General features: G+C 54.1%; 1 protein-coding gene and 1 long non-coding RNA gene across 6 annotated transcripts in view; one reads left to right on the top strand and one right to left on the bottom strand.

Moving 5' to 3' along the window:
- Nucleotides 1-21111, bottom strand: part of STAB2 (stabilin 2) — a 140577-nt gene that overhangs the window by 45520 nt on the left and 73946 nt on the right. For 3 of the 4 annotated variants that reach the window (XR_005370723.1, XM_038558865.1, XM_038558867.1), the window contains exons 28-39: nucleotides 19908-19955; nucleotides 18387-18523; nucleotides 17314-17428; nucleotides 15618-15695; nucleotides 13669-13767; nucleotides 13441-13548; nucleotides 10337-10468; nucleotides 7363-7491; nucleotides 6027-6083; nucleotides 4975-5070; nucleotides 2664-2859; nucleotides 663-758 (exon numbers count right to left, since the gene is read on the bottom strand). Coding sequence is in view for 3 of the 4 variants with exons in the window: in XM_038558865.1 (XP_038414793.1) it covers nucleotides 663-758; nucleotides 2664-2859; nucleotides 4975-5070; nucleotides 6027-6083; nucleotides 7363-7491; nucleotides 10337-10468; nucleotides 13441-13548; nucleotides 13669-13767; nucleotides 15618-15695; nucleotides 17314-17428; nucleotides 18387-18523; nucleotides 19908-19955 (1291 nt within the window). In the remaining variant the exon portion in view is untranslated. The remainder of the gene's footprint in view (nucleotides 1-662; nucleotides 759-2663; nucleotides 2860-4974; nucleotides 5071-6026; nucleotides 6084-7362; nucleotides 7492-10336; nucleotides 10469-13440; nucleotides 13549-13668; nucleotides 13768-15617; nucleotides 15696-17313; nucleotides 17429-18386; nucleotides 18524-19907; nucleotides 19956-21111) is intronic. The other variant, XM_038558866.1, reaches the window with a different exon arrangement.
- Nucleotides 184-8404, top strand: LOC111090069. Of its 2 annotated transcripts, XR_005370726.1 has the most exons (6): nucleotides 184-435; nucleotides 689-936; nucleotides 2052-2324; nucleotides 7414-7512; nucleotides 7757-7984; nucleotides 8185-8404. It is a non-coding gene; the product is annotated as an uncharacterized LOC111090069 (long non-coding RNA). The 2 variants fall into 2 exon arrangements; XR_005370725.1 differs by lacking the exon at nucleotides 7757-7984 and having other exon boundaries at nucleotides 190-435.

The raw sequence follows: 21111 nt of genomic DNA, 5'->3' as shown, positions 1-21111 counted from the left end.
TGAGTGTGGTGGGGCTGGGGAGATGGGCCCTGTTAGTGGGAAAACAGATGGATGCGCTCCCAGAAGGACAGTGTGGCATAAGCAGCCAGCCCTTCCCCCAAAGTGCCTGCTCCTCACTTAGAAACCCCATCTCTAGAAACCAGAGTGGGTGAATCAGACAAATGCAAAAAGATGTGTGTATGAGACATTCACTGCAGCATGACGATGACGATAGGAAATCGGTCTCAGAAAGTGTGAGGTAGTTGTGTAACAGAATATCACATGGAAATGAACTGATACTTACTGACATTTATTCACATGGAAAGATATCCATCCCATATTGTGGAATGAGAGCTGCCTGGGGAGCGTGGTGTCACCCTGTAAGTTCATACTCCCAGAAAAAGACGGGGCGGTGAATGTAAAATATCAATGATAGCTCTTTCCGGCTGTGGAAAGGTAGGTCTTATTTTCTCCTTTATGCTCTTCTTTTTTTCATGATTTATTTATGTTTTTGAAAGAGCATGAGCACAAGCAGGGGAGGGGCAGAGGGACAAGCAGACCCCTGCCGAGCAGGGAGCAGGGAGCCCACACAAGGCTCCATCCTGGGATCCTGAGGTCGGAACCTGAGCAGAGCCCCCACGGCGCCCCTAAAGGTGTCATTGGGGGGGGGGGCTTGCCCTTACCGGTGTCACATTTCACTCCTCGCCAGCCAGCATCACAGTCACAGGAGCCGTCACCTGAGGGTCCTTGGCTGCATCTCCCGTGGACACAAGAACACACTAAGGGGAGATCGAAGTGGGATACAGGGCAGAAGAAAACTGTTAAACGTCCTCACTACCGCAGCCCACCGCCAAGTCCTTCAAACAGGCAAACGGACCTCCCTCCAGAGGCTCAGCCGCCCAGAGGCTGATCCCTTGCTGAGGGCAAAGGTGATCTCAGCCCAAGCCCCAGGACCTGGTGAGTCTACTCTGATGTAGAAAACCTCCTTTGGAAACTTTCTTTATCTCTACACCCCCAAGATCCATGTTGGCAACCACCCCCAAGCATAAGGCCCACTGATATACATCTAGGGGTCTCATGACTGAGTTTTTACAAAACAGTAATAAATGATCTTTCCTAACAATAGCTGGGCCCCTAAGGATCCTGGAAACCTTGTCTCCAAAACACCCGGGAGGCTTCTGCTCTCCATACCCACCTCCCAACCTGAGAGTCTACGCTGGGCCCTCCCCGTGACCCTGGTGCAGCTCTTCCTGCCCATGAGTCCTGTCTGGGTGTTCTAACAAAACCACTTTTCTACCAAAGACATCTCAAGAATTCTTTCCTGGCCACTGGCTTCGAGCCCTAATGTCTTTCCTACATCGGAAAAGCACCCACAGGTCGTTAGACCTTGGACCCATGTTCAGGGATCGTTTACTAGAAGCAGCTCTTCACACGAAGGGCACCTCGGTCTCTAGCCTGGTTCCAGAGAATCACTGTCTTCATTGGGCTGGGCTGGCAGGAGGGGCAAGGGCAGGGGCAGAGTCGGACCAGGTCGTGACCTGTGGGACTGGGTCGCACTGTGGGTCGGTGACCCATGCGGAGCTAGTGTGCTCAGCTGAGGCTATCTGAGGACGCAGGGCGACACCTGGATGGGATCAGGTTGGCTCCCTAGGGTCTGTCCACTAGGTGTGTGGACCTGGGCGGCTCTGCCTACTTCAACCGCATGGAACAGCAGGTCCTTGGTCACCTGGCAGCGCCGCCTCTGAGAACTGGTGGGAAGCCTTGGGGTGAATGCCTTCCCCCCAGCAAGGCGTTCAGCCTTGGGGCTCAGCTGGCCCCAGGAAGGTAGAGCACGGATCCCCCGTGCAGAAGTCCTGCACACGTGAAAGCAGAAGATGCTTCCAAATGATGGGGGGTGGGGGGGCGGTGCTAGACTTGCAAGTACGTGTTATGTGGTCCAAGGACAAGGATCCCCTTACATACAGATTTTGTCTGGCTTGGAGGAACTGATGACAAAGCAGTGACACCAGCGGCAACGTATGACTTTTAGGGCAGAGTTGAGAAAAATGCCTTGTTTTCTCATTATGGGATAGGAACCTGTTCCCAAGCATGTGTCCTCCCCGGAGGAAGTCCGGGTCAGAGAATGCAAACAGCTGATGATTTTTGCGAAATCAGCTTAAAGCCTGTGGCCTGCTGACGGTGAATTAATGATCTGCCGGCAAGGGACAGCACAACTCAAAGGCAAGGCTCTGGGGCCCAGCAAGACATGCATTCAAATATCAGGCCTCCCCCGGGTGCAACCTCGGGGGAAGCCCTGCAGCCCGGCCTTCACACACAGGCCCACCTGTGAGAGAGGCGCACGTAAGGTACGTGGGAGGAGCCGGACACCTAGCACCCACGGGTGCTTCACCTCTCAAGCAATGTCTGGGCCTGAGAGGCTAGCTGCGGGGCCAGCGCACAGGCAGACGGGAGCCCGCAGTTGGCTGCGGGGCAAGGAACAGATGGCAGGGCGGTCAGGGGGTGGGAGGGTGCGATTAGTGACCTGAGAGTGTTTGAAAACCGGGTTCTATGCAAACAACCCAACCCAGACATCCTTATAATCCCCAGGATGACAGAGGTGGGGCTGGGGGGCTACCCTGGGGGGGGGTACCCTGGGGGGGAGGCGGCGGGCGGAGCAGTGAGGGTGGGGCAGGCAGGGTGCGCACCTTGGTCGCAGTGGGCCCCATAGGCGCCAGGGGTGCAGGTTTCACAGGCCGTGCCCGCGAAGCCCGGTCCACACTCGCAGGCGCCTGTGCCGTTCACGCCGTCCAAGCAGATCCCGTTCCCGAAGCACACGTTTCCCGCTTCCCCAGGGCAGGGCTGGCATTGGGGGCCATAGAAGCCGGCACAGCACTCTCGGGTCTGTAAGGGGGACCAGGCCGGGCTGCACGGGGCAGGGGGGCCCTCCATCCGTGGGTTCTGGCCGCTATGGGGTCCAGAAAGTGGGGGGGCGGGGCTGGGTATGCAGAGCTTGGGGGCTGCTGGAGCACGGGGAGGGGGACAGGAAGCTTGGGGGGCTGCTGGAGTGAGGGGAGGTGTTGGGATGTGGGGTGGGTGTGGGGAGAGACAGGAATGAGGCCAGAGGGAAAGGAGGGCAGCAGGAACAGAGAAAAGAGTACTGAGGGGGTGGGGGGAATTTAAGAAGAGGAATCATGAGAGACTCCTGACTCTGGGGAGCAAACACAGGGTTGCAGGAGGGCAAGTGGGGGAGATGGGGTGTGACTGGGTGATGGAGGGCACGTGATGGGATGAGTACTGGCCGTTATACTGTATGTTGGTTAATTGAATTTAAATAAAATATTAAAAAACACAAAACCCAAAAACAACAACAAAAGAATGATGGTGGTGGTGGGGGGTGATTCTCCTCCCCAGGCTCCTGACCCCTGACCCTGTGCTCCTGAGCCCTGACTCTATGCTCCTGACCCCCAGGTCCTGTGCAGGAGAAGCCCTGGGCATTTTGGATGCAGATTTCTTATCTTTCCCAGAAGCCTTACTGACTCTGCCCTTGGCCTGGGGCCCCCTTTCTTCCTGTTCTTTTCATTTTTGATTTTAATTCCAGTACAGTTCACATGCAATGTTATCTTAGTTTCGGGTGCACAATATAGTGATTCGGTAAGTCTGTACGTTACTCAGTGCTCGTCGTTATAAGTGCACTTTTTTGTTAAGACTGTATTTATTTGGGCAGCCTGGGTGGCTCAGTGGTTTAGCGCCGCCTTCAGCTCAGGGCCTGATCCTGGAGACCCGGTATCGAGTCCCACGTCAGGCCCCCTGCATGGAGCCTGCTTCTCCCTCTGCCTGTGTCTCTGCCTCTCTCTCTCTGTGCCTCTCATGAATAAATAAATACAATAAATTGTATTTATGCACACAGACACACACAGAGAGAGATAGAGACACAGGCAGAGGAAGAAGCAGGCTCCCTGGGGGGAACCTGATGCAGGACTCGATCCCAGGACCCCGGATCATGCCCTGAGCCAGCGAGGTGCCCCATAAGTCACACTTTAATCCCCTAAACTGCCTTTATTCCCGAAAGCACCAAACTACCCACATCTATACAACTCAGCACTCATCACATTAAGGGGGCATTACCACAGATCACTAACGATATTCCCTATGCTGCGCTTCTCATCCTTGTCCTGTTTGGTAACTCGAAGTTTGTACCTCACAATCCCCTTCACCTATTTCACTCACTCTCCCTCCCACCTCCCCTCTGGCAACTGCCAGTTGGTTAGCTCTGTGTTTAAGAACCTGGGTTTTTTTTTTTTTTTTTTTTTTTTTTTTGGTTTTGCTTTGTTTTCATTTTTTGGGGTTTGTTTCCTTGTTCCCTTGTTTCGTTTTTAGATTCTGCACAGGGAATTATTGACTCACAGTGTCTTACATGCGAAGCGAATATAACATTATATGTTAATTAAACTTCAGTAAAAAAATAAATGGCTGAGCATGGCTGTGTTCCAGTAAAACATTTTTGGATACTGGGAAACAAAACCCAAAAAACCCACAAAACCTTCTGCATCCCCAAGCTCTGCAGCCTAAGGGCTGAATCATCCTGTTTCTGCAGGGTTGGCAGAGGCGATGTCTGGTCTTCTGGGAAAGAAGCAGGATAGGAAGTTATAGAGAATTCTCTTGCATATTCCAAAGCAACAGTGCAGAAATGCTGAGCTCTGGGGCCTGTCTTCTAAACAGCCAGGTGCACCTTCTCTTTCCTTCTGGCCCTGCCATGACCCGAGGTGGTCCTCCCAGACTCTCAGTCCTTCACTTTCCTCACGGTGCAAGGGAATATCACAGCTTTATCCTGTTTCCCGACTGAGGTGTCTGTCCTGAGTTTTCCTGCCACCTCTGCTACCTTGTATGGCAGTGACAGCGAGGACAACGAGGGGGAAGAGGAGAGGCAGAAGGATCGACGTGAAGGCATCTGAAAAGTGTGACCTATGATATGACTTCCTGCCAGAATTGGAAGGGCAATTCGATCGTTGTACTCACAATGATGGTCTTCACACATTTTGCCTGGCACCCAATGAACAGGGATCGCTTGCCCATGAAATAGATGGTGTAGATACATCTCTTTATCTCTTTGCCCTGTGGAATGGAGATGCTTGTGTCAGCTCTTTGGTGAGGAGGAAGTTCCAGTTCCTAAGGGCAAGTAGGTGGGTGACATCCTGAGTTTTCTGTGCCTGAAATGTCCTGGACAGGGAAGGGGTTGGCTTCTTGGAGCTGCTTTGTGAAAAGGACACATGCAAACTCCATGTTGGCTGCCAGAACTGAACAGGTGGCAACAGCCAACTGATTACATCTTACAGTGTTTCTGCAACAAGAACTTTGGTCTAGAAAACCAACTCACGTTAGGAAGATTGTCAAGGACATTAGATAAAGACATCCTGCAATAACAAGATTTGAGTCTAGGGAGAGAATCAGCATCGTATCATCACAAATTCTTATTCTCGTGCGATGAAAGGTGCAGAAGCATCTATTTTTTTGGTCATTATTAGAACATTACTAGAAGTAGCTTTTGCAATAAGTGGCTACGAGAAACCCAGATTGGTTGTCAACTCAAAGACATGTTTACTTCTCCCAAGTTTGCTGTCTGTTTATTGGAGAAAGTTGTAACTTCAAGTGTAAAAGGAAATCAGGCAGGTGACATTCACCCAGATTGGATATGGTTTTGGGTGTGGAGTCTGCCTTGTCTGATAAGATTCCTTGCTCTTGTCCTCACCTGGCTTCTGGGATTGGAAGATGTAGAAAGTGAAAAATCCCTCCCTGTATTGCACATCAACTGATGTGAACCCCAGCTCCTATTTAGGTATTAATTAAATTTTGCTTTGGCCCCCCAAAAAGAAATAGATTCAAGACTTTAGAAAGATGAATAAGAGAAGGTAAAATTAAATTAAAACCAAGTGCAGGAATTGAGGGCAGTGAAAATGAGGTGAGCTTGAGGCTCATTTCCTTCCTTCCTTTTTTGGGGGGGGGGGGTTCTTTGTCTGATTTAGACCTCCTGAGAGCTGCAAACTACTTTGTAAAGCAGACAAAATACTTACCAGTGGTTTAGTTCCAGCTGGGCAGATGGGTTGCTGGAAACACTTCCCACATTTTCCCTTCATAAAGCACAGAGAGGAAAAGTGAACATTTCATGGTTATTACTATTAGCGCAAAGTGAGGCTGCAAGTACTTTGCAGACCTTGGAGTTGAAGGTTTTAGGATATAGAACTGTGACTCAGAAAGGTATTAGGGAGGTTCATCCAGTTGACCTCTGTCCTATTCACTTAGGCTTGCACTCCAACTACTCGAGGCTTGGGGTGTCTGAGCATCGCTTTCCTCTATAGTACCCTTCTGATGCTGCTACTAATCCTTTACCCAGAGGAGGTCTTATCCCATTTACACCCCAATTCCTTTAATAACAGCCTCATGTGTGGAAAATGCACTATTTGGGGAATTGGTCCAGATTCTCAGGCTAAGACGATGGGTCACACTTAACACCCTGTCTTGGGAGCACCCGGGAGCCGAGGGCTTGGCGTGCAGAGGATACGCTCTGTCCTACAACAATGAGCGCACATGAAGAATGTCAGAAATTTTTGAATGTGACCCATTCCTAGGACAAGAGGAGACTGATGTGACTAATTCTTAATGTATTCCCACCAGACAGGACAGTGTGGTCCTTCAGGGCTCTGGCTCTGGGGCCTGGATTTAACTCCTTGCCTGCCACTTGCTGGTCCTGTGAACCTGGGAGCATTACTTGACCTCTTGGTGGCTCCCTTTCCCCATCTGTAATATGGGGACAGCAATCATGCCTATTTTGTAGGGTGTCATGAGCACGGATTGATATATGCAACATGTGTATCGACCTGCATAAAATCCTTATAACTATATAAAGTATGGGCAGTGCCTGGTGCCTAATAAGTGCCTCCAACATCAGCAGTTGTCACTGTTATGGAAAGGCCCCACACCTTCCCATGGGCTGGAGTCCTGGGATTGCATTCTCTGTTACATGGAAATACTCTCATCTCCGTATTTTCTGTCCCAGCAGAGCAGGCGTGGCCAACAGCTGCCTGGGCACACTGTAGGCCCCTCTCTGCACCTACGCGAGGCCTGGCCTGTTTCTCTCTGGGAAGACAATGGCTTGAGTCTTGCTCTATACAACTCTCCAGGAGGTTCCCTGGCACCGACGCTACGGTTCATTGTGCCGGACTGTGAGCCCACACAGAGGGCAGGGATCGTGTCCTATTTATCTTTGATTCTGCTTCTTCATTCACCACAGATGCTCATTCAGTGTGTTGTTGAACTGAACTGAGAGACCCGGATAGATGAATCATATGCTTAAGAAATTCACAAAAAATGAAGCCAACAGTTGCCTCATTGGCCTTGGATATCACTTACTCGCACAATAGTAGTGTCGTTACTGACACACCTGTTCTTCTGAATTTCCAGAACTTTCCCCAAACCGTGGATCACTCCCTTGTCAGTGGCTGCGTTGGTGTAATTTATTGGAGCCTCGTTTACATACAGCTGTGAACAAGAAGATCGAATGTGAGTTTTATTGTGGGGATTTCGAGGGAAACAGGGAAGCTAAGGGCCCGAGGCTATGACATCCCAGCAGCTGGGGGATGTGTCCGGCAGTGTTCCCCTGGAAGGTGACGCCCGCTCGTAGGAAGTGCTCTCCTCATGGAGGGGAGTCTGGGTGACAGGCCCGCATCTGGCACCATGTTGTTGTGTGGGGGACCTGGACTCCGTAACTTTCCTCTCTCAACCTCAATTTCTTCTTTTGTAAAAGGAAGAGGCTGCTCTAGATCACCTGTAAGGTCTCTTTCCACCCTCATGTTAGTTGATTTGTGACTGAAGAATCCTGACTCACGACGGTCACATGAGTCTCACTGGCGAAAAGGCTGTGTGGGCAAGCTCAGCTGTGCCCGGGCGGTGGCCCTGGCGGTCTGAGCACCTGCCCAAACCAGGCACGGAGAACGACCCGCGCTGGCCTCTCAGCACCCTTCTCCGGTAACTTGTAAGCAACCTGCAGAAAGGCCAAGCCCCCGGCACTTAAGAAAAAAAAACAATGAGCATTTTTTTAGTTTTTTTGCTTGTGAAAAGTGTTCCAGTGGGTGGTACCCTCTCCCGGGGCATGCTGTGTGCTGTGAGGTTCTGTGGTATACACTGCTGACTCAGATTCAAGTCTGAGCTGAAACTTGTTTTGTTTTGTTTTAGGAGAGACCACTGGGATGATTGAGTGATGCAAAACAAGCAAATCCATCCATTCATTCATCAGTATAAATAATATAATTGGGAACAAATTGTTCTTTAAAGAAATTGGAGGGATCCCTGGGTGGCGCAGCGGTTTGGCGCCTGCCTTTGGCCCAGGGCGCGATCCTGGAGACCCGGGATCGAATCCCACGTCGGGCTCCCGGTGCATGGAGCCTGCTTCTCCCTCTGCCTGTGTCTCTGCCTCTCTCTCTCTCTCTCTCTCTGTGACTATCATAAATAAATAAAAATTAAAAATAAAAAAGAAATTGGAGAGAGAGCGTGCGTGCGTGCATGTAGGTGTGGGGTGGGAGAGGGGGATCCTTATTGTCCGAAGGAAACGTTGAGTTTGGATCCAGTAAGGGTTTTAGAATGACGGATAACATCCCACGTTTTCTGCAGCCGTGATACTGAAATGACTCCTTGTAGGTGCTGAAATGTGAACTGCCCTGGCACGTCCAAGGCCCTTATGATTCAGCTGGAATCAGGTGAGTTTCCGCTGGGCCTTGAGACAAATCGCGGTGGACCCCACAGAGGTGGGGTCTGAGATTGGGAAAGCAGCGGGAGGCTGGAGGCTGGTGTCAGTGGGGCTGCAGCACAGACGCCCCAAAGCGGAGACACGGAGCTGCTTGAGAATCAACAAAGTGATGGGACTTCTGATGCTGTAACCCTGTGGATGTGGCCTTAAAAAGAGTCTGAATAATTCTCATTCTCAAGAGCACTGTGTGCTGCATTGAAATTCTTATCTGAGCGCAAGCTAGCTGGCTGTGAGGGCTGTCCCCGCGGCTCCCTCGCCCCTCCAGGAAGGGAAGGAGTTACCGGGAAGAGCAGAACCCTGACCGGGACATAGAAGAATTTGTGTATGATGAGGTAAAGATTGCTTTGGACCCAAGGATTTCCAACCAACCGGGAAATAAACGTGACAGAGCTGACCCTGATTCAAGTGATCGTGAGACAACGTTCATCTCTACGTGACGGAGCAAGGAGTGATACGGATAAACACACAAGACATCTATGTCCTTTACCAACAACAAGTTGCCTTACCAGGACAAATAGGGAAAGGATCTCCTCAACGTCATGGCGTGACAGGTGGGATCATTTACAGGAGTCAGAGGAAAATACCTGGAGTCAGCTCTATCTGTAACCAAGATTTAGGCTCTTTTTTTTTATTCAAGCAGGTTGAAACAAAACGTCCGCAAAAATTCACTTGTGAAAAATGATGATACCACTGAGAACGTTGTTTTTAACACGGCACTTTTTAAAAGGACCAAAAAAATATTATAGTTAAAAAATGTCTGTGATGGGGTACCTGGGGGCTCAGCAGGTGAGTGTCTGCCTTTGCCCCAGGGCATGATACCAGGGTCCTGGGATGAGTCCCACATCAGGCTCCCCACAGGGAGCCTCTCTGTGTCTCTCATGAATAAGTAAATAAAATCTGTAAAAAAAAAAAAAAAGTCTGTAATTAAACTTTCGTCCTCTCAATACGGTGCGTAGTCTACCTGAAACAATGATTTATTCTTGTTTGTTTTCCTCGGGAGGATTTATACTAGGGCTACATTTGGGTTTCTTGTTGAATGTCCATAAACGATCTTCTTCCTTGAGGTTTGAAATAGGTCATCAGAATTACGCTTGAAGTACTTTACGTGTCTTGTCTCATCAATTCTCTTGCGTGAATTCTGAACACGGACCTATTTAGAGGTTGTATGAGATGAAGGCTGGAGCGCTGGTGTGGGGGTCAATTGGTCCTAGGACCGCGGTCTGGACGATCAGGCTGTCGGGCCATCACTCACGTGGCCGCTGGGTCCCACCTGTCAGTTGGCCCCCAAAAGCCGGTGCCACGTCCTGGGAGTTGGGCTTTGCTGTGGGTCCTCTTCTATCTTACAGACTGCTTGGGGACTGCCCAAGGGCTGTGTCAGGACTTAGTGTCAAAGGGTTAGTGCCAGGACTGGTGAGGCCCACTCTAACTATCCCAAGGCTGGTGCCGGGGAGGGCGAGCGAGCAGCCTTCTAGTGAAAGACAGGCAACTGCACTTTGTCGGTAAGGCTCAGGGAGCACTGGGGTGACGACGGATCATGGGGGAAAGGCCAGCACCCCTAGGTTTGAAGTCACAAGACCTCACCTGGCCATCCTGGAGAAAGAAGCCAAGTAGGTAGGGGAAGCCCAGCATGGTCTCCCGGTGCATGCCACTGTGCAGGTCATTCCTCAGCAGCTTCTCTTCCAGGACCACGTGGTACCTGAGTACGTCCTCCTCCTGGACAACAAACAGAATTGGAAGTCACCCCGCAGGTCAGCGAGTCTGTGGGCCCTAGGAGGCTGCCAGGCGCCAGGCACGGTGGGAGGGATAGGAGCCACAGGTTGTGGAATAGGAAGCTGTAGAGGCATCAGGCACAGTAGATGTCAGATACTGAATGGAGACACATCACCTCACACTTGGCCAATCTTCCAGGTGGGATGGCCCAGAACTCGTGCTGTGACCCTAAAACCCAGGTGGAGGGCATGACACCTGATGGAGGGTTTTAAAGATGATTTATTTGAAGAGCATTGCTAGGAAGGGAGAGTCCCACACCTCAGCCTGTGTTTCACCTCAGGGGCCTATAAGGAGATCTAGCTGGATTTTTTGAAAGATGGGATGTGTGTTCTCTGCAGATACAGTGGCCTGTGGGATGGGGGCGGTACTGAGACCTGAGGGTCTCACACCTCAGACAGTTGGCAGGCTGGTCCATCATGGAGGGAGGAGGGGTGTCGCTGTTCGGGACAGCGCGTCCTGTGAGCTGGAGGACTGGGCCTGAGGTCCTGTGTTGGAGGACTGCCTCGGGGGGCACACAGGCCCTGGGGAGAAGCTGGAGGCCTAGGGTCTGAGGACATGACTACAGGAATAGGGTGCATGCACACGGCTCAAGGGCAGTCAGAGACAACCAGGGATGAGCAGGGTCCCTGAAGAGCCACAGGAGCACTGGAGGGAGGGAAGGAGGGATGGGAGGGAGGGATGTGGGAGGTGGGGGATGGGGGGGCTATAAGAGATTAGTCACTTGAACATAATCTCTGCAATTTTCTCTCTCTGTGTCGTAATAAATATTTTATGGATTCACAGGAAAAAAAAAAAACAAAAAAGGAAAGAAGGAGGGTGAGTGAATGAGACACAGAGAGGAGAGTGAGACAGCACGAGCGTGGGCTTTGCCCCTGGGCCCAGCCCAGAAAGAGCGCTGGCTTCCCAGGACATACGGGTCAGGCATAGCACCTTCCTGCCCCTAAGGTCTCCTGAGCGACCACTGAGACTTCCTGCTCTTCAATGTCAAACCTGATGCCACCACAACTGAGCTCACTGAGCCCGGGATGGGGGTGGGGGTGGGACCAGAAGCACTGCTGGGCAAGGCTGGACGCAGGTGACTTGATGGTCTCTCAGCTCCCAGCCTGCCCCTGACTGCCCGGGACCGCTGTCTACAACTGCCTGTGTCCCGACTCCTGCGCAGCTCTGCCAGTGAAAGTGCTGGAAGGAGGCTGAGGCCAGTCAGAGGGAAGGAGGGAGAGGGGGTACGTCTCCCCTTTGCTCCCTGTCCTTGTGGGCACCCCCAGCCCACCTGCGCCCTGGGAGTGGCAGTGGACTCTGGGAGGGCTGTCTCCCCGACGAAGCGGCTGGGGCGGGCAAGGCACTCCACTGGGTCTGCTCCTGGCCCCCAGGCCCTGGGGGGGGGGCGGGTCAGAGCGCCTGGCGACCTGCACCTTCTCCATAGCCTGAGAGGTTCTGTGGGCTGTTCCGTTTCTGAGTTGCAGTGACTTTGACCTCTGCCCTTTGCTCTCCCACCCTGGTCGGGGGCAGGGAGTGCCTCCTGCAGCTGCCACCCCACGGCTTCTCTCTCCTCTTCACCTGTCACCTACACCCACACCGATTTGTGCCCAAGAAACCGTTCACACTATTAAAGTCTCTCGGGCACCATGTCCTGCCCCTGCTGGCCCCTGGCTGGCCCCAGAATAAGACAAAGGCCCTGCGACTCTGACAGGGCTGGAATGTTTTTCTGAACTTAACTGAGACTGTCTTTGTAGCTTCAAATGATCCTTGGGCTCGTGGGGAAAACGAGGTTTCATCCCAGGGCAGCAACACCTGAACAGGTTCGCTGGGCGCGGGCAGGCTGGGGAAACAGACGAGGGTGGTCTCTGACCCCCCAGAGCTGCGCTGGCCACTTTCAGGAGTAGGTCCCGCCTTCACGGGCTCCAGAGCCCCCTGGGCCAGTGAAGGCCCAAAGGACCACTCATAACACTGCACAGATGCTGGAGGGTGTGCAAATGGTGCACACTCACAGGACAGATCGTCTGATGGCTCTGAGGCCAGAACTGGCCGGCTTCCCCGAGGAGGTCAGAACAGATGTGGACAAGGGTTGGGTGATTCAGGAGGTAGTGGGTGCATGCGCACCTATGGGTGCATGTGCACGCGTGTGTCCATGTGTGTCAGTGTGTGCGCGTGTGTGTGGGGGCATGGGGGGCTGTGCAGGAGGCATGAGGTGGGGGGTCGTGTGGGGAGCACGGGGGGGCTGTGCGGAGAGCATCGTGGGGGTTCCATGCAGGGAGCACAGAGGGGCCTTATGGGGAGCACCAAGGCCAGAGGCTGCTGAGCGTGCAGTACGTGCCAGCGCGCATCCCTGTCTGAAGCTACAGGGAACAGTGTGCTTGCTGTGCAGATAGCGTCACGCGTGTCCTCTCATCGTGGGGGTGCTGGGAACAGGGTGACTCGCTCCTATGACAATTCTGGAGCCGCTGGTGACTAAAGGATGCCTGGTGGCCAGTGGACAGAGGCCTTAATTCCTGGCTGGGTGGTCTGTACTCCATCTTGCAGACATGGGGATGCACCCAGGGTGTCGAGGCACCGAGTGGCACGACTGGGACTGATATCCTGACAAAATCCCCTGATGGCCTTGGAGGAGTCAGGGAGGATGGAGGCCGGAGGGGAGGAGGTAGGAACACATGACCCGCCTCCTCTGCATCCCTGTCACAGGGACCAGGAGACCAGGGGACTGGGAGGCCAGGGCGCGGAGGAGGCATGGGGTCCGGCCCGCTTCCTGGGGCACATGCTGCAGGTATCTGGGGGCGGGCCACTTCCAGAGACAGGGTGTTTCTGGGGTTTCCTGAGGCAGACAGGGAGGGTGCTGGAGAGGGCGCCACCCCTGGGCGGGGGGGTGGGTGAGCACAATGTGGAGACCTGCCAGTGGCTCCCCTACTTCCCCTACTTACTAGGGTGGCGGCCTTCCTCTCCTGGAGGTACTTCTCCACGGCACGGTTGCTGGGAGCGAACACTGTGTAGGCCCCGGCTGCCTCGATGGCACCGGCCAGGCTGTGCTGCTGTGATGGGAGAGGCAGAAGGCATTAAGGCGTTAAGGTGGAAGGCGTTAAGACTCGCAGTGCCTGTGTCCCCCTGCATCCCCCCTCCTGGCCAAGGCCACCTAGATGCATGGTACTCACGGTGATGGAGGCCCGGAAGGTTGAGTAGTCGGGCATCTGGTCCAGCCGCGCCAGCAGGCTCGGTAAGGGGCCAGTCAGACTTCTTCGGGGAATCAGCACCTGGGGAGGGAGCCCCCGCATTCTGTCAGCTGTGTCCACAGGCAGGTCAGGTCACGTGAGCAGATGCACTGACAAGGACCGCTGCATGTGAGTCCCCACGCTGTCCCTGCGGCTGCTGCAAGGGGCAGCTCTCCTCTGAGAGCCACCTGCTGAAGGGGGTGCAGCCTGGGGCCTGCAGTGTGCTGGCTTTGAGCCCCAGGCCACCACCCTCGGCTGGGCACCCGCGTGCCAGTGTTCATGGTGACCTTGACTTGAGGACCCCTGTCCAAGGGCAGGTGTGAGAGGACCTTAGGGAGCCACTGCCGCCAGCGGTCGCACAGAGATGGCACACAGACAGGAGTCTCCGGTGGTTGGTCACCTCCTGCTCAGCGGGTCTCTAACCCCGGAGCTCTGCTCCATGCGTCCTCCTCGTGAGGCTAGGACAGCCGTAGTGTGCTCCCTAGGCCCTGGCACTCACCAGGTGGGAGCATAGGACATGCTCTTCTGTCCAGGGCTTGGCACCGACTGTGCTGCCAGGCCCACCAGCTGTCAGCGGCTACGAGGCTAGGCCCAACCAGGGACCTCGAGTCACAGCAGCCCTCCCTGGGGACATGCCATACTGTGGAGACCGGGCCACACCACGAGGAAGGGGCACAGTATGCCAGGTGAGTCTGCCACCCCCGATTCCCTGGAAGTACAGAGGGGGAGAGAGGAGTAACCTAGCCTTTACTTGGGGGAGGCCTGCTAGGCAGGAGGCACAAAGAGAGGGTGTTTAGTGCTCCCCAGGGAGGGAAGAGGAGGGGGGAGGAGGTGCAAAGAGGGCGTGTGGCCTGGCCACATGTGCCGTCTCCTTGATGACTCAGGCTGTGGGGTAGGGAGGCTTGCAGGAGGTCCCAGAGGGATGACGCTCAGGAGAGGAGAGGGCTGAGGCACCCTTGGACTGCTGGGTGTTGCCACCAGAAATGCAAAGGGGCGGGGGGGTAATTTAGTGCTTTGGGAAGCCAGGATCGCAGAGGAAAAGTAAGCTTGGCAAGTAATGTTGGTCTGCATCCTGAGTCGTAAATCCAGCATGCTCCCTGCAAGTGACCACTAGCTCAAAAATGTGGGTTTTCTTAATGATTCCTGGTAATCCAAGGGAATTGCAAGGCTTTTGCAAAATAATGCACCTAGGAGTCTCACAAATAGCCTCTCTTTGCTGCACAGAAATAGTTGACCTTTTCTGTAGATTAAAACCAAAAGTGCATACTTAAGTGCCAAGGGGGATAATTTTAGGGGAAATGGTATTGGTTAATCGTCTTTTCCTATCTTCCACCTTCCAAAAGTTCCCATAAGGCCCTAAGTTCTAACCCCGATTTTCAATGAAAATCCTAATATAGTAACTGAAAATTATAGGAGAGCTTAAAACTCCGTTTCTCGCTATCCTTTCTTCCTTTCTATTTCATACGTTTGAACACTGTTGCGTCGCGTCTTAGAAGACAATGAAAATTTCAAAAATACTTTTTCTACCCCTTCCCACTTTTTTCTAGGCCTTCCTTACCCCATGTTTGTAGGGGGCAATCATGCAGAAAGGGGAGGGAAAGAGCGACCTGTAACCACCAGCCCTTTTCCCAGCTCTTGGGGAAGACTTTCACGTAAATGAGACATATGACACGTGTGGCCACGCATGACGTAGGAGTCACTGCAGAATGGAAGCCGGGTAAGTAGCACAGAGTCCGACTGACCCTCTAGGCAGTTTTAGCACTGATGTCATGGAGCACGACACATGCCACCCCTGCCAGAGGTGGGTGTTTCTGCCCCCAAAAGATGTGGTGCGGGAGCACAGATGGATGAAGTCAGAAGAGCCGTCTGCGGGGAAGGCTGCGAATGTGTACCTTGCTGATGACGTGTATCACGCCGTTCGTGGCTGCATTGTCACCATCAATGATAGCTGCTCCTTCAATTGTGATATTCTGTGAATGCAAATCAAGGTAGGTCTTCACAGGGCAGTGATTCAGGGACTGAAACTACATCTGCACTTCACACTTCTTGAGCAGTCGTGACTTTGACCCTTTTAACCATGACCTGAGGTTAGAGGTATATTCACATCGTGACACACTAGTTGACCCTCCCACCACACACGCGCAGTGAAGTGATACTTTCCTCTACTTTTTGGGAGGTTCCTGAACACCGATTCTGTTCTTTTCTGCTTCGTTCAAAGGGTGCTGGTTGGGGTTCAGTACAGCCATCCTGTAGTTTGAAAGCATCTGTGGATGGTGTCGTGGGTGGAACTGTGTGTCCTTGGGGCTCACATGTTGGGGTCCTAACCCAGTACCTCACAGTGGGGACTTAGTGGGAAACAGGGTCTTTACAGAGGAACTTGAGTTACAGTGAGACCGGTCGGTGAGCCGTACTCCGATTCGGCTGGGGTCCTCCAGAGGGGGACATGGAGAGCCGTGCGGGGGCGGGAGTGGGGTGGGGGTGGGAGCCCTGAGCTGAATAGAGGGCCTGCGACAGCCCCTCCCACAGCCTCGGGGGCCCACCTTGCACACAGCTTTGCCTCCGGCCTGGCCTCCAGAACCGTAAGAGGAATTCCCTGTTGTCTGAGCCTCTCGCTTGGTGGTGTGCCATTACAGCGGCCCCAGCAGCTCCATCTGACTTTCCTGACCAGAACCCAGCTACTTCTCAAGAATATTATTTACGCGACCTACCCACCTGGCTTGGCCACCAAGCAGCCATGGCTTGGCCGTGCTCCCTTCTGTCCACTTTCTTTCTTCCTCTTCCCACCCCACACTTTGTCTGAAATCCCTCCTGGGACCCTAGGTCCAGACGCGGGCCTGTCTCACCCTGGCAGCTCCCAGGTCACATCGGCAGAGGCCCTGGAGAGACGTTCCTGGCCACCTTGCACTGACGAGCGGGAGGGAAAGGTGATTGAGAGCAGTAGTTCTAAAGCATTCTGGACGGTGGCTCACGTGCACTGATGTAGCGGTTCTCCCTCTCCAGGAGAACCTTCCTTTCTACCTCATGCACCGCACAGAAAGTGCTTTAAAACACTCGTGTACAGCAAGGCAGCCAAGCTTCCCAGAGCAGGCCTGAGTGCAGGCTCTAGTGCATGGCAGTCCACACCGGGAGCCAGGCTTCTGCAGGGCTGCACTCTTCCTTGCGCTCAGTTGGTATCTGCTCAGTGACTCTAATGTCACATAAAATCCTGTGGCTTGTGACGGCGCAGCTAGATGGCTACCAGGACCTGCTCGTGTTAGTCACTATGAATAGCCAAGGCTGGGAAAGTGCGCGATATTTACCCAGAACAATGGAAAAGTGTGCCTCTGTGGCTCGGCCTGTGGTCTGTCAGGAAGTGCCTGTGGCCGACCTGTGGCTGGAGGGTCACATTTCGTAGCCTCATTACTACGGGGTAATGCGTGTGTGTCAGGACACGTTGGCAGTTGCTGAGGCTGGGTGGCGCCCCCATGAGACTCCTCTTCCTGGCCTACTCCATTCATGTATTCCTGTGGTGCACACGCTGTACACGCAGACAGCACACATGCAAACAGCCTATTTCTGCTTAGCAGACAGGCTATGGCGCTCTCTTACCCCGTCCGCCTTCGCCACATGAAGAAAGCTGCCCGGCAAAGCTGTGGCCAACCTGTCCAAGGGTGACAGGGCCTGCAGGTCGGCCAGTCCGTAGGTGCCCCGCAGCATGTGGTATCTGGAACAGTCCGTGAGGCCAACCGTAAAACATCGGTGCATGGAGGACTGTCATGAAGTAGCTAAGGAACCCGGTTCTAGAGCTGGACCACCAGGGTCAGACTCTTCTCCAGGAACTCCTAACCCTGGCACCTTGGGTTACTTACTGGATCAGCCCACACCCCAATGCACAGCTGTAGACCCACATTCTAGGGGCGTTTGGAGGAGGGACCGAACGTATGGAAGGCAGTCAGCGAGAACTTGGGAGCTGGGTGTGAGCTACCACCTCCCAGGGGAAGGAGGCGAGGAGGGTTCCAGAACATGCAGAGTTTTGCAGGGTGCCAAGGACCAGGGCTCCCCCTCCACTGAGCGTTGTGGGACCCAGGAAATCTAACAAAAATCCCCTACCCCTGGACAAGCAGAGCAGGACTAACTCCATTTTGTGCTACACCCGCCATCTCATGCAAACCCCTCCACACGACCTGCCTGTTGTTTAAGGCGCTCCCTCACCCTAGTTTAGCTATTAAGCACACCCTTATCAGAAACTAGCACACATAGGAATGCGGGACCTCTGACCTTTAACCGCCAAAGAATGAAAACCCCTCTTTTGCTCGCCAAACCTGCGCGCCAATTCTAACCAGAATAATAGGCCAGTTCAAATGGTCACTATAAGGTGAATCGTAATTCAATTGGCCACCTGCGTGTGGACCAACATGACTGTAACTTTCTGCGTATGTTAAAATCTCATTGGCCACTGGCCCCTGTAACACTGCTGTGCTTCTTAGTCTCGGGGTCCAAGTCCCTGCTCTGCTGTATGGAGTATACTTGGACCCAAGCTCGAGCTTGTAAATAAACCCTCATGCATTTGCATCGGTGTCGGCTCCTTTGTGGTTTCTCGGATTCGCAGTCTTGGGCACAACAAGCGTTGTTCACCCTGACGCCAGGATGATAGCATGGAGAACAGAACACAGGACACCTACTTTACGAGGGCTGGCATGTGGCTCTTGGACAGCCAGAAGGTTTTCTCATCATGGTCCATGTCTGCAATGGCTTGCTGGGAAGGCACAAGGACGGTGAGGTTGGCGGCAGCCGACAGCAGGGGTTGCAGAGAGGCATCCTGCATCATAGAGGGAGACTAGGTGGGTCTGAGACAGGTTACAGGGCAGGCCGCGTGGACTGCGTGCTTGGCCAAGGAGCCAGGTTCCCTCGGGAGTGATTTCAGGGATGCTGCGAAGGACTCAGGACCCCTTTCCTTAATCCATCCCACCTACTCACTCACCCCACCTCTGACATGCATTCTTTTTATTTAAATGGGTCAGCTTGGTCAAAAGACAACTTTTCCTGAGCCCCTGTCAGACTTTGAACTGTTATCAGTCATTTACTCTGTAGTCTAAACAAGAACCAGAGAATGGTGTTGATGATCATGCATGGGTGTGTGAGCCCTAAAGCCCTGGACACCCCAGGATAAGGATGGCAGGAAGGTTACAGGAGGATTTTCAGCTTGGAGGATGCACTGGGCTCCTGAAATCAAATTTGGCCTACTCTGTTCTCACCCGGAGCTAGTTCGTGGCAGAGGTGCTGTGCTTACGCTTCACGACTGATCCCAGGAAAAAACAGGAAGTCCTGGTCTGTCATGTTCCTAGATTTCTGTGCGTTCACCCACCGCGGCTCATTTCTGGCTGTGACCATGACAGGACTGGAGGTGACTTAGGGGAGATGTGCCCCACTGCACTCGTGCTCTATCTGTATGGGGACCAGCCTGTGCTGCCAGACCCTGTCTTGCTCTCTCTCGTGGGGGTGGGGACAGGCCCCGCAGGACAGGAGCAGCTGCCCTGGTGCCGTGCTGACCGGGCAAGGTCTGTGTGGGCGAGTGGCTACTCGAAGAGCTCACGAATGCTTTGGGGGCACCTGGGCCTTAGGCACAGACGCAGACGTTCACCCCCTGGATGCACTGGGGATGGGATTGTTCACCCCAGGACTTTCCAGGGAAGACGGGGAAGCTCCTCCTGGGCTGAGAGCTGAACACACGCGGACCCAGGTTCTAGCTGTGGACCCCGACCCCTCAGTGCTCTGCAGTCATGGAGGACCTGGCATGGGGACGGGGATGACCCCAGGTTCCAGCTGTGGACCCTGACCCCTCAGTGCTCTGCAGTCATGGAGGACCTAGAATTGGGGTGGGGACTGAGCTGTGGGTGGTGCTGCACACAGCCCCCAACTGGCTGCAAAGCTCCCTAGCCCCACCTGGAGCAGCTGTCCTTTACCCTGCCCATGTGGCAGGATCCCCAGGGGAGCCTTGGGCCCACCACAGGGTACCTGGGGGGGGGCCTAAGTGTGGCCACATAAACAATGTGTGTGTGACCCTGAGGTGCGGTCAGGGGTCAGGGCGGGAACTGCCGCTCTCCACCGCCTCCCCCCCCACCAGCTGCAGTTTGGGTTTCCTGTCACAGGCATGCAGAGTTCCCCGCCCATGTGCACTCCCTCTGTCCCACAGACGTACTCACATTTATCCACTGGTTAAACGGGGCTGCGGCGGACAGAAATGACAGCTCCTTCTCCGTGTCGCCCAGCGGGGAGGAGACATGAGAGAGAACACAGGAGGAGGGACGGGGACTGAGTGGGATGGCAGCACGCCTGTGCGCCCCGCCCAACCTCCTGTCATTGGCCCTCACGCGGTGGGACCAGGCTGCCCACGCTGCCCGTGTCGGTCCCACCTAATGGCTTGGTCATTCTCTACCTGTGGGGTCAAGGACTAATTCTAGAAACTCGGATGGAGCGACCACCTGACGTCCTTCCAAGTCAGAAGTGAGTGTGTGAGGCAGTGGCAGCTGTCGTGTGCAGGTCACTGGCCGCTGTGTGCGGGTCACTGGGCTCAGGGCGTGCACCCTGCCACGGCCAGGGAGGAGTGGCGGGGATGGGCCGACACCAGGGTTTTCACTGGGCCCTGTCCTCCCTGATTCCTCAGGCATGTTACCGGGTCCCTGTAGGCCTCTACTTTGTCCATAAGACCGAGACAAAAATGCTACAGCTCACAGGATGCCGTGAATCTCGGGGGAGTGCGTGCCTCCCCCGCGTGGGGTGGGTAGGCACACGGGGCGCGCTCAGCAGCCAAGCACCCCGCTCTCCCTGGAAGGCGTGTTGAGAAGCTACAGGGCACCCTGTGGGGTGAGCGAAGGGTAGCAGGTGGACAGGACGACCTGCGCTCTCACACGGCTTACACTTGCTGGGGTACATCAGTGCTGGAAAAGAAGCCCGCGATGCCACTAGCTCAGGGACATGTGTGGGTGTGACCAGGGGACCACCGGACCTTGGGTGGAAACAGACGGGCCTCGTTGCCAAGTCTGCCGTGGGCTAGCTGTGTGGCCTGGAGCACGTCAGCTAACCTCTCTGAGAGCTCAGGTCTTCTCTGGAAATGAATCTGGAGACGCCCTGCTGCTAGGGCTGCACGGACCCTGCACTCGCAGGGGGGTCAGGAGGGGGAAAGCCTTTGAAGGATCACACAGCACGAAGACGGATGTTGATGTCGGCAAACATGCACAGAGGCTAAGTGTCAGAGTCAACTCAGCTCCTCCCTAGAGTGTTCGGGGTGGCTAATGGGCCAGTAAATAGCTGTGAGACACGGAGTTAGTAAACAGCAGTGCACGGTCGACCAGTCGACGGGTCGCTCAAAACTAAATAAGGACACCTCCAGACTTCACGGTCTGGGTG

This window comes from Canis lupus, chromosome 15, assembly GCF_011100685.1.
Source record: "Canis lupus familiaris isolate Mischka breed German Shepherd chromosome 15, alternate assembly UU_Cfam_GSD_1.0, whole genome shotgun sequence".
Classification (NCBI taxonomy): Eukaryota; Metazoa; Chordata; class Mammalia; order Carnivora; family Canidae; genus Canis; species Canis lupus.
This window is presented reverse-complemented; position numbering and strand designations above follow the sequence as displayed.